General features: G+C 42.2%; 1 protein-coding gene across 1 annotated transcript in view; it reads left to right on the top strand.

The window, feature by feature from the left end:
• Positions 1 to 15,324, top strand: part of ST8SIA4 (ST8 alpha-N-acetyl-neuraminide alpha-2,8-sialyltransferase 4) — a 102,423-nt gene that overhangs the window by 16,153 nt on the left and 70,946 nt on the right. The window contains exon 3 of the mRNA XM_084833802.1: positions 4,515 to 4,772. Within this exon, the coding sequence (XP_084689928.1) occupies positions 4,515 to 4,772 (258 nt within the window). The remainder of the gene's footprint in view (positions 1 to 4,514; positions 4,773 to 15,324) is intronic.

The raw sequence follows: 15,324 nt of genomic DNA, 5'->3' as shown, positions 1-15,324 counted from the left end.
CCTTTAGTGCAGTTAGATGAGTTGCTTATTTTTCTCTTTAATGCATTTTCTCCAATATACTTACAATTTGCCAATCTAGGCATATTGGTCCTGAAAGGCTTTTAAACCCATTTGTGTACAAGATTACATTAAGGATATATAAAAAAATAGTCTTTATGTTCCAGAAAAGAAAAGATAGGGAAGAGAAAGATTTGCCTTGCTTTATTCTCATTTGCCAGGAGCTCTAGGCATTTTGTATTTTAATATTTTCCATTTGCTTCATCACTCTGTCCTTTATGCATGTTCAGTCATCACATGGTCTTCACTCTGACACTGCTTCAAATCTACATGAAAGTCCTAAAACAGACAGGAAAATGCTTTCCCCTCCCATTTTAATGATATTTAAATTTCAAGAGATAATACTTAAAAAAATCTTTATCATCTCTCACTTTTCCATGGGCTTTAAACACAACTTCAACATACCTAGTCTTTCAAGAACAATTAGACATGTCAAAAATTTTCTTGTAACTTGAAGCAATGACCATGGATGCCCAGCTGGTCTGTATGATATTATTGTGCATGTGTCCCTCTCCTTGGGGAAATCGGTCCCTTTTCTCTCTTTCCCAGAGCATACTGTCATAACATTTGCAGAACTGCTGGAATAACTGTACAAGAACAAAACAGCCATGCTAAATCAGACCAAAGGCCTACGCAGTGCAGTATCCTCTTTCCTAAACTTACCAACCAAATGCCTATGGGAATCCCAAAAGCAGAATATGAAGGCAACAACCCTTTCCTGCTGTTGTTCCTCAACAACTGTCTCTGATCCTGGAGGTAGTATGTAGCCATCATGCCTAGGAGCCGCCAACAGCTCTATCCTCCATGAATTAGTCTAATCCCCTTTTAAAGCCATCCAAGTGGATGGCCAACATGACATTTTGTGGTAGTTTTGTGCTGTGTGAAGAACTTCCTTTTGTCTGTCCTGAATCTCCCACTGTTCAGCTTCATTGGATGACCCCCGGTTCTAGTATTAATTATGAGAGAAGGTGAGAGAATTGTCTGACTGGTGAGAGATTTAGGACAGACATGAGAAAGTACTTGCAGTTTGCTTGCAGAAGGCTTTTGAAATTGGGCTCAGTCCACAGGCAGCCCTGGGGCCTCAGGTTGCCTGTGGCTGGCTACGTACTTCTGGCTACCAGAATTTGCTCCTAAACAGCAGGCTCAGCGTAGGGATGCTTCAGGAATAAAGTCTTTGTAAATTCCTATTCAAAACGACCTGATCCGCACCTCTTGGACTAATGTGCTCATCGAAACACAGCTGGATTTCACACTGCTCCAAATGTTGTGATGCAGTTTTTGGCGGCTTAAATGTTATCAGAATACGTATTTATATATATATGTTGAAAGAAAATACCCATTTAGACTGCAATAACGTACCCATTTACTTGGGAGTAAATCCCACTGCACTGAATGGGGGTTATTTCTGAGTCGGGGTATACATGTAAACACATATTTTGAAGGAAAATACACATTTTAATCCATACTAAAATCCATATTTAAATACGTATTTTGAGATTAACGCAGAATCACAGATGAATGCAGAAATGGAACAGAATTATGGGTAAAAACACATGATTTATTTATCGTATGGCACATTTACATCGCATTACAATAAAAACATAGAGCACAATAAATATGAAATGTAAAATATAAAATATAGACAGGAATATTACAAACGTATGTCCAAGTTACAGATATAGTTTTTTACTTCAGTTGTCACAGCCAGGAAATCAGCAAAGTCTCCATTGTAGGCTCGGTTTTGACACTCTGTCACTATATGTTGGATTTTATTTATTTATTTATTTATTTATTTATTTATTTCTATACCGCCCAACAGCCGAAGCTCTCTGGGCGGTTCACAAAAACTAAAACCAAACAACACACAATAAAACAATTAAAATATATAGAACATTAAAACCACAATATAACAATACAACCACAATAAAACCTAGCAGCAGTACAGGAGTTTAAAATACAGATTTAAAACAGCAAAGATAAAAATTTAGAAAGCTAAAATGCCTGGGAAAATAAAAAGGTCTTCACCTGGCGCCGAAAGGAGTACAATGTAGGCGCCAGGCGAACCTCACTAGGGAGCTCATTCCAGAGCCGGGGTGCCACAACAGAAAAAGCCCTCCTCCTAGTAGCCACCCGCCTCACTTCCTTTGGCAGGGGCTCACGGAGAAGGGCTGCTGCTGATGATCTTAAGGTCCGGGCAGGCACATATGGGAGGAGGCGATCCTTCAGGTAACCCGGCCCCAAGCCGTTAAGGGCTTTGAATGTTAACACCAGCACTTTGAATCGGGCCCGGAAATGGACCGGCAGCCAGTGCAGCTGGAAAAGTACTGGCGTAATATGAGCTCGCAGGCCAGTCCCTGTTAACAATCTTGCTGCCCTATTTTGGACCAGCTGAAGTTTCCGGACCGTTTTCAAAGGCAGCCCCACGTATAACGCATTGCAGTAATCCAGACGAGAAGTTATCAGAGCATGGATAACTGTAGCTAGGCTATCTCTGTCCAGATAAGGGCGTAGTTGGTATACCAGCCTAAGCTGATAAAAAGTGCTCCGTGCCACTGAGTTCACCTGTGCCTCAAGTGACAGTTCTGGATCCAAGAGCACCCCCAAACTACGAACCTGATCCTTTAGGGGGAGTGCAACCCCCTCCAGAACAGGTTGATTATCACCTAGCCGGGCAGACGAACCACCCACTAACAGTACCTCCGTCTTGTCTGGATTGAGTTTCAGTTTATTGGCCCTCATCCAGTCCATTACCGTGCCCAGGCACTGGTTCAGAACAGCCACTGCCTCACCTGGTTTTGATGAGAAAGAGAGGTAGAGCTGGGTGTCATCCGCATATTGATGGCACCTCAGCCCACACCTCCGGATAACCTCCCCCAGCGGTTTCATGTAGATGTTAAACAGCATGGGGATAGAATAGAGCCCTGTGGAACCCCATGGCACAATTGCCATTGGATAGTTTGTTTTTCAGCCCCACAATCACAATTTGATTATGTTGTTTTGCCCCATGTATAAAGGGCATCTGCACATCTACCATGACCCGTGCGAATTCGGTTTAAGGTTGTCCATATCGCACGGGGCTGGTCAAATCCAGGTGGTTTTTCCAAGATGCAGGGCAAGCTTTGGCATTGTGGAGGGCAGTTTCCTAGCCAATGGTGTTTCCACGTCTTGTGGATATTGAAATCATCTTCTAGAAGAGCTTTAGTGGTAGAAATGGCTGGATGTCTCGATCTTAACCTGTTTCGCTCCAAGTAGGTTAGGTCATTTAATATTGGTAGGTGGAGATGGTCAATAATCTTCTGGTATTCTTGAAGACGGGCGCTCTTTCGTCTTGCATCCAGAGGTGGTATATGGCTCAAAACAGGCAGCCAGTATGTGGGAGTAGATTGTATCGTCCCACTAACAATACGCATTGACTCATGCAGTTGTGTATCGATCTTTCTCATGTGCAGACTATTAAGCCACACATGGACTACAAATAGCCAGATTAGCCCATCTCTGGCTTGGCACAATTACTTAATGAGAGCAACATACAGCACTATAATTTAGCAAATTATATAAACCTGGCCTTTAAAATCAATGGGAATGTTGCTACTGACTACTAGGGGAACTTTATTATATCTTATATGATTAGAAACAGAGTAAACAGTTTGGTTTTGAGGCAGGGATCCCTGGGTGATGTTTATTTCCCCAAATATATGATTGAATCTGATTCTTGCTCTCAACTATTGATTGTGGTAATGATTTTTTTTTTTTAAAGCCAACAATAAAAATGGATCAGTGGAAACGGAACTTTGAAATCTTAAAGCCAGGCTGTAGCCTTTAAGTCTTAGGTTTACAAATGCAGTTTCATCAGTTTTATGAAAGCCACAAATGATCAGTTTTTCCACGTTATATTTTGATTATGTGTCATATCTTACTGAAAAAAGGAAAGTGCTATTGCATCTTGAGGACAAATTTTTAGGAGGCCAAAGTCTGTCAGATCAGATGCATGAAGTGTCCGCATGAAAGGATGGTTCATTTGAATGAACAATCAAGGAGTCGCATACTCTCCCTCCTCCCGCTTTACATATGGCAATTCCTTCCTGGTTTGAGGCTGACCATTTTGTCCAGACTTGCAAACTATGGTTTAGAATCTAGTCATTATTTGGTGTTATGTATGAACCAGCCTGAAATATCTATGCAAGTTCATGGCACTGTTCTGCTGCAAGCATCAGGCTAGTCCTCTGGAATATCTCTTACAGAGGGGGTCTGCCTTTGAATACCAGCTGCTGGAGAACACACAAGTAGGAGAATGCTGTTGCACTCAAGTCTTGTTTATGGGCCTCCCATAGGCATCTGGTTGACCAATTTGGGAAACAGAATGTTGAACTAGATGAGCTTTTTGTCTGATCCAGCAAGGCGCTCCTCTCATGTCCTGCAGGAACTACTATAAGTTTGCACTCTTGTTTGAAATACAGGAAGAACATTCTTCGATTCTTGGATGCAGAAAGAGACATCTCAGTAGTCAAAAGTAGCTTCAAGCCGGGGGATGTAATCCACTATGTGCTAGACAGACGCCGTACACTAAACATTTCTCAGGATTTGCACAGCCTTCTTCCTGAAGTTTCGCCAATGAAGAACCGTCGATTTAAGACATGTGCCGTGGTAGGAAATTCTGGCATCCTCTTGGATAGCGGGTGTGGAAAAGAGATTGACAACCATGAGTTTGTTATAAGGTGAGCATTCATCTTTTACTTGACAGGTTGTCTGTGTTACTTCAACAATAATGAACACAAATGCTTTAACTTGGCACGATGGTTTGGAACTGCTGAGTGATATCTTTCACTGTGTGGTGCCCAAAGTTAAATATATTTCAATATCGAAAGAACAGAACCATCTAGATATTGTGAATGAAAAATTACACCGTTGGAGACTGCAGAGAGATTTGTAATATTGTTTTGTAGGATCTGCATTTGCCTTTTATGCAGGCAAAAATCACTATTCTGATAGAGAGCTGGCTTTACAAAATGAAAATGTTTTCATTTTCTCCTTCTTGCCAGTAGTCAGAGCAGAAAATTACTACCTTTACTTATTATATATGCACCGTATGGGGTAAAATTTACATGAAATGCATTGGGGATTAGCCAGAGAGCTCCTATTAAGGGAATTGAAAGTCACATATCAAAACCTTGCATGCTACACTGAAAATGCATTCTGACTGCATGTGCAAATGTATTCACATATTTTAGTTTTAATAATTAGTTTGCTTGTCCAAAGCAAAACATTATGCATTGTCAAAGGTCAGGAAGAAATTAAAAGGAGTTGGAGGTACTATTTAATAGGCTGTCATTGTATGAACGCAAAACAGGTTTTAGTTAAAAATACAGGGCATTGTGCCATCCAGAACCATTAAAATCTGTCAGAGTCTTGCCACTGACTTTAGTGGGAAATGGTTTATGCTCCCTGTGCATAGTTCTCCAAGAATAGAATGGCCGTGATCCTGCCAGAGTTAAAGACTTCTAAGTCTCATTTATTTTAATAGCATGTGCTCAAATTAATAGGACTAAGTCAGCAGTCCTAAGCATGTTCAGTAGGGAGCGTCACTGAAGTTAGAGGTACTTACTTCTGGGTAAGCATATCTAGGATTGTACTACATAGCTTCAGTTCTTGCACTATACAGAGTCCTGTAGCCTATGCACATTTAATTGAAAAGAAGTACTATTGAAATCAATGTAAATTATTGCTGTATAAAATGTTTGAGGGGTTTGTGATAGTTGTCATTTCAGAGTAGGGAGTGAAAAGGTATGTGAAAAAAACCTAACTTTTGCTCTTCGTATGGTTTTTGCACCTGCTTACAGCTATTGCTTTCCTAATTTGCTGCTGCTTCAGCACTTTTTTTTTTTTTACTTGAACGATAAACTGTACTGTGTGATATCCGAGCCAATCAGGGATGGTATAGTGCACATGGTGACATCACACTGCCATATAGACAATCAGATTTAGCTCTGTGATGACATCACCAAGGGGAAATGTGAAGCGCTCCTATTTCCCTCTGTCTAAATGGGAAGGGTGGAAAAGAGGGAATCCGTCGTGTGTAGTCTAGGCTTTTGCCTTTCTTGTTGCTCTGCAGTATAGGTTTCTTTACCCAGCAATACTACATGGCCAGACTTCTACACTGATCCTGCTCTAGATATGTGGAGTCACACATGACTAGTTGGTGCAGAATGTGAATGGGGATGTACATTTGGATGAGTATACGGATGTGCATCCAACTGAAAGTAATGCAATATGTTTAGAAGACATCTGCATTTTGATACATATCTGGATGTCATCCATCTGCACTGCATTTTTTTAGTGGATTGTGCATTTGGATACTTGTCTCACTGACTATCACCATCCATTTTCTGCCCCAGTTAGTGACCGACTGACTGACTGAGGCGAAGGAGCACTAGCTAGATTACTTTGGTGATGGTGACACATTCTCTTATCTCCTCCAATCCTCCCCCTGCTTTCGTAATGGAGTGCAAAAGTTGGCTGATGAGGGGCATGTTTTGTGGGAAGCAAAAATGTTACTGAAATGTACGACATATGATAAACATGTAAACACGCATTCGATTGGACTCTTAAAAGTGCTTAACTTTGGCTGGATTGAACAACCACCACCACCATCCCGGTTGCACTTGATTCATGCTTAAGTGCACTGAAATACAGGATTGTATCTCAAAATATTACTCTACACTTCTTTCCTTAATTGCGGGAAGCTATTGGTTAAGCAACTCTTCAAATTATAAGAATGCAGATGGAAAAATATAGAGGTCATTCCTTATACAGCACGGTAAAAAGGACATTTTCACAGTCTTTTGTTAGGAGCAATACAGGTAATTTCTGTAAGGGTTTTTGACCTTAAAGCTAAAACATATGGGGAAAATATGTATTTATTTATTTATTTATTTATTTATTTAATTTCTTGATCGCCCATCTGGCCAGTCACCTGGCCACTCTGGGCGGTGTATATCAATACAAACAGTTTTTAAACAATAAAATTTTACATTAAAACATCATATTTCTAAAAATACCCTAACCCACCCCAAATGCCTGCCTGAACAACCACGTTTTTAATGCGTGGCGGAAGCTATAACTGAAAGACTGAACAACCATAACACATGTGTCATTAATCCATTGGCTCCACTTAGGTTATTTCGTTCCTGGGGTGGGGCTTGTCTTTTGAGGACTGGACCTTTTATTAGCACCACCACCTGTTCTCATAACTTAAGGTTACCTCTCATATTACTCTAGTTGGACATGGAATATCCTGTGAAATATCCTGCCTACCAAATACAGACCCATTGATGCCAGTCAGATTTCTGTTCTCAACGTATAGTTTATGTTTCATCCTGTTGCACATGTTCAGGGCGGGCGGAGACTCACAGGAGTCATTTCATGTCTGAAAAGTTTAATTCCAGAAGCTGTCGAGTGGGAATCAATTTTGAAAATACTGTCACTTTTGCTACACTGGATACAAGTCTTCTCTCAATGTGTGAGTCAAGTTAGCTAAAGTTTGCATGTCAAAAACCGAGGAGGTATAATAAAATCTTGACATCAGTGAAATAATTCCAGCTTATCCAGCGGTGAATCTGCCAGAGCAGAATTAATGTATAGTGTAGGATATTCAGGCATACAGTGTGCCAAATATTTGAAATTATCAGTGTATGCATTTATTATATCCTATTAAATGAATCTAGAGTTCACTTTTAGAAGGCTAGACATGATAAATATAGCAATTGTGTAAGGTAGCACAAAAATACCCCTGAGCTGTCCTGTTCCTAGTGCTGTCCTTTGGAAATAGTCTGTATTACAAAAGATAAAAAATAAATCTCTGTTCTTCTGAAAATGGCATCGACCCACTTAGTCATTTCTCTGCACGCTTACCCATCCAGATTCAGTCAAGAACTGACTGGATAGTTAAGCTCAAATATTTAGCATGCAGTAGATTAGATGGGTCAGATGTTTAACTGGCCTTTTGGTTAATTATGAGGGTGAAAAAACTCAGGATATTCCACTCCTCATCAGAAGCTAGACAGTTTTAGAAAGTAGATGTAAAATAAGAAATAGCAGTTAAAGTTGTATTCATCTGATTGCTAGTCTGAGCCTAAATAAGCTATTGACTTTCTGTTGCTCTTCTGGCTCTAAGGTGGGAATTGAGCCAGGACTATGGGAAAATGAGTAGGATAGTACAATTAAACTGGTGTGTCTGATACAGGAATGATGGATACAAATATGAAATAACACACATATATGAAGTCCAAAGATAAGAATTATTTGAATTCAGTTTGGGTGCACTTTCTATTTCTCTGTGTGTGCTTGTGTCTCTCCCCTTGTCCCTTAAGTGGCATGTGTACCTCATACAAAGCCACATTGTCCTTTAAGTGGCCTGTGTACCTCATAAGAAACCATATGTTGAAGTGAGCAGTATGCCTCACATATACATGATGTGTGGTCTGTATTTTCAGCTGTGGTATTATTGTGCTAGCTAGGGATGGCATTACATTAGGAAAAATGGGAGAAACAGGAAACTATTCTTATGGTAGATATTCTTAGTGTTTGCCATATGACGAAGTAAAGTGGTCAGATGGGCTTACCTTAAGTTTTATTGGCTGTAAGTCAGACCCATAAAATATCCAGAAATATCCAAGGCTTGGAGAATAATAGAACTTCCCCAAGTAAAAGTAATTAGTGTTCATTATAGGTACCACGCAATAACAAGTGTGTGTGTGCAAAAAGATGCATATGTAATTGGGAACGTACTGGTAATATAATTCCAAGGAAGTAGTTTATCCCTGCCTTAAGAAATACTGTTGAACTAGGCTGTGTTTAGTAAGAACATGACATTTTTTATTTTCTCTACATATTGAATGTGTTTATTTATTTGTTTGTTGCATTTATATCCTGCCTTTTTTCCTTCAAGGAACCCAAGGCAGCCTACGTAATCCTCCTCTCCATTTTATCCTCACAAAAACAACAACCCTGTGAGGTAGGTTGGGCTGAGAGTCTGTGACTGGCCCAAAGTCACCCGGTGAGCTTCCATGGCCAAGTGGCGGCTAGAACCCAGCTCTCCCAGCTCTCAGTGCAGCACTAACCACTACACCACACTGGCTCTCCAGTGATTTAAAAGCTTAAAATCTTTTACAAAAATGTTTCTGGTAACCTTTTGGAAATGGAAGATTTATGTTTTTCTGTCCCAGATTATTTTGCTTTGAATGCTCACCACTGTACTGTGCTGAAGTGTTAACCTAATGTTAGAGGGGTGGAGCAAGAAACTTACGGGCCTTGCTCTTACCAAGGAAGAGGCGGTGCCCAACCCACTCTTCATACACAAAACCCAGCCACGTGGACTTCCTCCATGTCAAGATGCCTGTTCATAAACAGCATGCCTTGTGAGTGCCTCCTAATGGCGAAACCCAGAAGTGGCCCTTATGGCAAATAAGAAGAGATTTTCAGGCATATGAACAGTGATGAAAATCATCTTCCTTGGTGGAACATCTAGAAGAGATTGCACAGTCTCTGACAGACATGGTTTAAGGCCAGGGCTTTCACAGAAGAAGTTTTGAAGAAGCTCTTGGAGAGCTGCATTCCACTGGGGAGCAGGGCAAAGGCAAAGGGGGGTAGGGCCAGAAACATCCAAAATACCAACATATTTTAGTGTAAGCTCTTCTTGCCAGTAATTAAGCCTTAGGAGAGGCATTTAAGCTTTTTAGAATGGGGAAAGACCTATGCAAAAGCTGGGAAACTAAATGATCAGTGGTTGGGTGGGTCCAGGAGAAGGGGGCATGGTCCTCTGGGGAACCCATCTGGGCTTGATTTGGCCTGCGGGCCTAAGGTTCCCCACCCCTGGTTTGAGGCCAGACTACATGTGACACTAAGTCATGCATGTTTTCTCCCCTACAGTGTGGGGTATAGATCTGGAAGGATGAGTATCATTATTTTGTAGTGTGGTGCCGAAATTTTCAGTGTTTTTTTCCCCCAACCCTCCCCAAGTGTGGGGAGGGTTGAAAAAAAATCACATATGAAAATTGTGGGAAAGAGTGAGAATTTCTGAAGAAATTTTTGCGGTGTGGGGCTTTGACACTTACATTACTACTAGGAGCCGGCTGAGGCATGCATGTGTGTGTGTTCCTTCCTTTTACATTGTACATACCATACATCCTGGGCTTGCCAAGGCTGTTCTCTCCCCTGTCATGCAGGGAGGTGGTTGGTGCCACTTCCCTTCCAAGCAGGAAGGGTACGTAGCAAGCACAGGAAGCGCTGGCTATTGTCTGGTGCCTGTGTGGTTGCAACAGCTGTTTTCTCCCCTGTTGGGCAGGGAGGTGGCTGCTGGTGCTTCCCTTTGAGCAAGAATAGTACAAAGTACTTTGTAGGTGTAGGGTGTAATCTCTCCCTTCTCGGGCAGGGAGATGGTTGCTGCCACTTCCCTCCTGAGCAGGAGTACTTTGCAAGCGCAGGGTATGCTGGCAATCGGCTGGTGCCCCTCTGCTTGCAAAGGCTCTTCTCTCCCTTCCTGGGAGGAAAGCAGCTGCTGCAACCACCTCGCTGCTTGGTTGGGGAGGGTGTTTTGCAAGCTCAAGTCATGTTGGCTATAGGTAGCCAATGTTGCTCGCCTTGCTCTCCCCGCTCTGGCAGGGAGGTAGCTGCCGCCGCTTCCCTCCTGGGCAGGGAGCATGTTTTGGGTGATTTGTGATTTGAGTTGGGAGGAGGGGCGGGGTGCAATGTATGTGCGCACGCAAGAGTCTCCGCATGAGGTTTTTGAAATAAGGTATAACAGGTTTTTTTGTTTAACGCTCCGTCAGACCCTCTATTAGCAGCCTTGCCGGACAGGCAAAAATAGTGAAAATGGAAACTGGTGGGTTTCTGATGCTGCAAACAAGAGTTTCCAAAGTTGCAAGCAGGAATGGGAGATTTGTAAAGTTTTAAGAGCTTTAAAACAAGTCCCATTCCTGCTTGCATAGTCCCATTGCAAACGAGTCCCACAGCTGCTTGTCCCATTCCTCCTTGCAAAGAACTTTAAAACGAGTTTGATTCATGCTGGCAGGTTGCTTTTCCAAGTACTCTTCCTGTTCAGACTTCTTCAGTTCAGCAGCGGTTCCTGGAATGGCCATGTGACGTTGGCCATTCCAGGAACTACTGCTGAGCTGAAAGCTGATTGTGAAGACCTCCATTAAGCTGTGAGTGCAGGGGAGACATTTTAAAAGTAACAAAGATAGACAGACATCTCCTTAGCCACCTCGAATACTGCATAAGGTAGACAGAACCCCTGTCTCTCCACTACCTATTCTCCAAAATTCTCCCCCTCCCTGTGGAAGAGGCAGAAAAAACATTGCCTCTTTTTCAGAGGGCGAAGAATTTCGCAAAAGTAGGGCATGGGTTCGGCACAGCAGTATTATTGTATGCAGTGTTGTTTTTGCTTCCTGTTTTTCAAATGGAACTCTTGGCCTTTTCAAGCTGCCATGCAAAAGGTCACGCAGGTCTCTAAAGGCTCTCTCTATATAAAAAACGGGGGAAAGAGTCTTTCTCAATAAATAAGAACAAACAAATTAGCATATTGTTGCCCCTACAAATGAAATGGAATCTTTCAAATCAACATTGTACACATTGAACTATGAGCAATAGTGCAGTTAAATCATTTAGTCTCTGGACTTAATGGTCTTATGCACCCCTATACTCATTAGATCAGGGTTGCAGAACCTCTTTCAGGCTGAGGGCCGAAGTCCATTTCGGAGAAGCTCTTGGAGGCCACATTCCAGTGGTGGGCAGGGCTGAAGGGAAAAGGAGTGGAGCCCCAAAATGGCAGATACCGTCATATTTTAGGTTAAAAGTCTTACTAACAGCAACTAAGCCTTTCAACCTGTTAGAATGGGGGGGGGGGACGGGACTCAAGCTGTGTACAGACGACCTCTCAAAATTCTCCAGCCTATTTGTGGGCAGAGAAACTGGGGAGATAGTTTTGTTGAATTTCTCTCAGGGGAGGGGAAATTCTCCAAACAGTTTCTCACAGACGGGGCTCACTATTGGCAGGAGTTGTAGCACAGCTTCTTTCTTTTCTCCTGACGGTTTTTGGTTTATTGCACATACTTCTGTAGGTGAAAACTGTATCAGGTGTACTGAGGCTTCCACTTCTTCCACTTTTGAATTCCTTTTGGTGGTATTTTTGAGCTAACCTCATCACTGTGAGGTGGCCAAAGGTGCTGTGTGTGTTTTCTCTCTCTGTTACACATCATTCCATTGCTCTGCAGCCTCCCTGGCCACCTGCACTTTCTAAACTGAAAAAGCCCCATGGGAGGAATTGCCTCATGATGTCTTCCTCATGATGACTTTAACTGAAGTGCGGGAAGCTGAGAGGGTACAGGCTGCCACAGAGGTTACTGTACAGTGACAGATAGGACACTCATGCATACTCCTCAGCCACCTCAGGTAAGCCTAAGAACCCCAAACCCAACCCATGAGAATTTCTCTGAAATTTCTCCTCCTCAGAATTTCTTTTTGAAAGCAATTTCTCTTCTATCAAATTGAATGAGAATGGTTGAAAAAATGTGGGAGAAAATTTTGGCACAGCACTGGAAAAAAACTGCACAGAAGCTGGAAACCCACCAAATAATTGGTGATTGGGGGAAAGAGGATGGGTCCAGGGAAAGGGGTCATGGCCCTCTGGGGAACCCCAGGGGGCTGAATTTGGCCCCCAGGCCTGAGGAGCTGCACCCCTGCTTTAGTTACTTCGCTTATTTCAAAAAGTGATAATCCAGCCCAGTTGCATTTGGGGGCACTTATGGTCATTCTGCTGAGGGGGCGGGCAGATGCTCTCGCCCAAGCCCTCCCTGATGACACCACTAAGGGATTTGAAATGAGTGACAAAATATTCATTTTTAAGTGACTCATTTTGCTGTCTATATAGTATGAGGATTTCTTGTTGCTCCAGGCAAGTTTTAATCTTGTCCAGAGGTCGGATGGCAGGGTAGGTGAGGCTTTTATTCCCAGGAGGCTAAAAACCTTTATAGTGAGCTTTTTATACATGGGTAAAACAGGCTACTTTACTTTCTCTTTCCCCCTGAAATTTACATATATGCCTTTTGCTTATGTTTTTCATGCCCTTACCAACTACTGGCTAGATGGGGCTGCGGTGGCTTAGTGGTTAAGACGCTGAACTGCAGACTGGAAGGTCGGCAGGTCAGCAGTTCGAGACCCGAGTGCTGCGTGACGGAGTGAGCTCCCGTCTTCAGTCCCAGCTCCTGCCAACCTAGCAGTTCGAAAGCAAGAAATTACAAGTAGATAAATAGGTACCGCTTCGGCGGGAAAGGTAACAGGGTTCCGTTCACCTCGGTGTTCAGTCATGCCGGCCACATGACCACGGAAGCGTCTTCGGACAGCGCTGGCTCTTCGGCTTAGAAACGGGGATGAGCACCGCACCCTAGAGTAGGACACAACTGGTTGGGGACACCTTGACCTTGAAAACTAGCTACTTTGCTTTCTCTTTCCCCCTGAAATTTACATATATGCCTTTTGCTTATGTTTTTCATGCCCTTACCAACTACTGGCTAGATGTACACCTTCTACGAAGGAAACAGTCTGTGAGCAATGTTTAAACATCATTCATGCAACTAGGAACTGAGAATGTGAGTTCTTTCTTTTTTTTTTCCTTTCTGGTTTTTCTTTTCTTTTCGGCCAAACAATCAATTCCAGCGCGCAGAAGCCACTGCTGCTGTTTTAGCAAAGCAGCGCTGTCTCAGGAGTCCATAAATAGGCATTTTAAGAAGATACAATTCACTTTCCTGAGACAGCCCAAATCAGTTTCTGCACAGAACGAGTGGCATCGTTTCTATGGATTATATATTTCAAACCTGGGAAAGTGTGCATCCTTATCATATATGATATTAATTTAAAAAAACCCCTCAGATATAAATGCATTGATTTTGCAGGATTTTTATTGATTTTAGTAGCTGATTTTTACATGAACACAAAAACCTGTCTAGATTGGTTCATGGAGCTGAGGCCCTAAATTCACACAAACTGACAGTATTTGGTTGTCGGTGGGAAAGAAATACTTTTTTTTTTCTCAGTTTCAAAATCCAATTTGGCAACAAGTTCATTACATACACATCCTTACAAATAACATACACATATATAACAGGTAAGGTTAGCTGAAGTCCACTCAGCTGTATTTTATTTTATTTTGGCAGCATTTCTTTATATCTCAAAATGAATGCTTTTTTTGGCAAACGGCCTGTTTCCAAACTTAGAACACAGCCGTGTTTTACATTTTTCCTCCGATAGATACATGAAAATGTAAAATTTCCTGTTGTGACCTAACTTCTTGCATTCTTAAACCGACTGGCAACACCAGAATAAAATATTCTGTTATTTAAATGGCACCAGGATTTGAGAATAAATCAGAGCTCCTGATTAGAACCACTACCATTTCCTGGTTCTGTGAAAACCACCTAATCCAAACTTCCATAAAATAATGTAAAAAAAGAAATAAATTCTTTGCTTCCGGAGTTCTTCTACTTCTGCAATACCATAGTACTTTTCCAACCTAGTTCTTCCCTTTTTGCAGTAAGAAAGAAGTTCTTTGTCGTGAATAGATACTGACTTCACATGCATATTTCTCTTCCTTTTTTAATATTGAAAGTTGTGCTTCCTACTCAGAGCACAGTAGATCTTCCTAACTGCCATTAAGCATGTAATGAACTACCGTGTTGAACCCATCCACTTGAAAGAGTAGATAAAAGCCTAAGGCAGAGGTGTAGAACCCCTTTCAGCTTAAGGGCCAAATTCCATTTTGGAGAAGCTCTTGGGGCCTACATTCCAGTGATGGGCAGAGCAAAAGGCAAATGGAGCAGGACACCCCCTCCCCCCAAATACCAGCATATATTTTAGAAGAAAGCTCTTACTGCCAGTAACTAGGACGCAGGATAGACATTTCAGTCTTTTAGGATGGGAAAAATGCACAAAATCCAGGAATCCGCCAAAGAATTGGAGGTTAGAGGAAAGGGAGTGGGGCCAGGAAAAGGGGTGTAGCTTTCTGGGGACTCCAGAGGGCCATATTTGGCCCCCGGGCCTAATGGTCTGCATCCCTGCTATGGTATGCAAAACACTAAAGTGGATTCTGTTCTCTTACATTAGAGATGGGGAGTATGTGGCCCTCCAAATGTTTGACTGCAGCTCCCATGATCCCTCACTATTGGTAATACTGGCTAGGGCTGATGGGATACAACAACATGTGGATGGTTGTGACACCCT

The sequence above is a fragment of the Heloderma suspectum genome, chromosome 2 (assembly GCF_057233095.1).
Source record: "Heloderma suspectum isolate Gila_16-S chromosome 2, 16-S_ref, whole genome shotgun sequence".
NCBI lineage: Eukaryota > Metazoa > Chordata > Lepidosauria > Squamata > Helodermatidae > Heloderma > Heloderma suspectum.
This window is presented reverse-complemented; position numbering and strand designations above follow the sequence as displayed.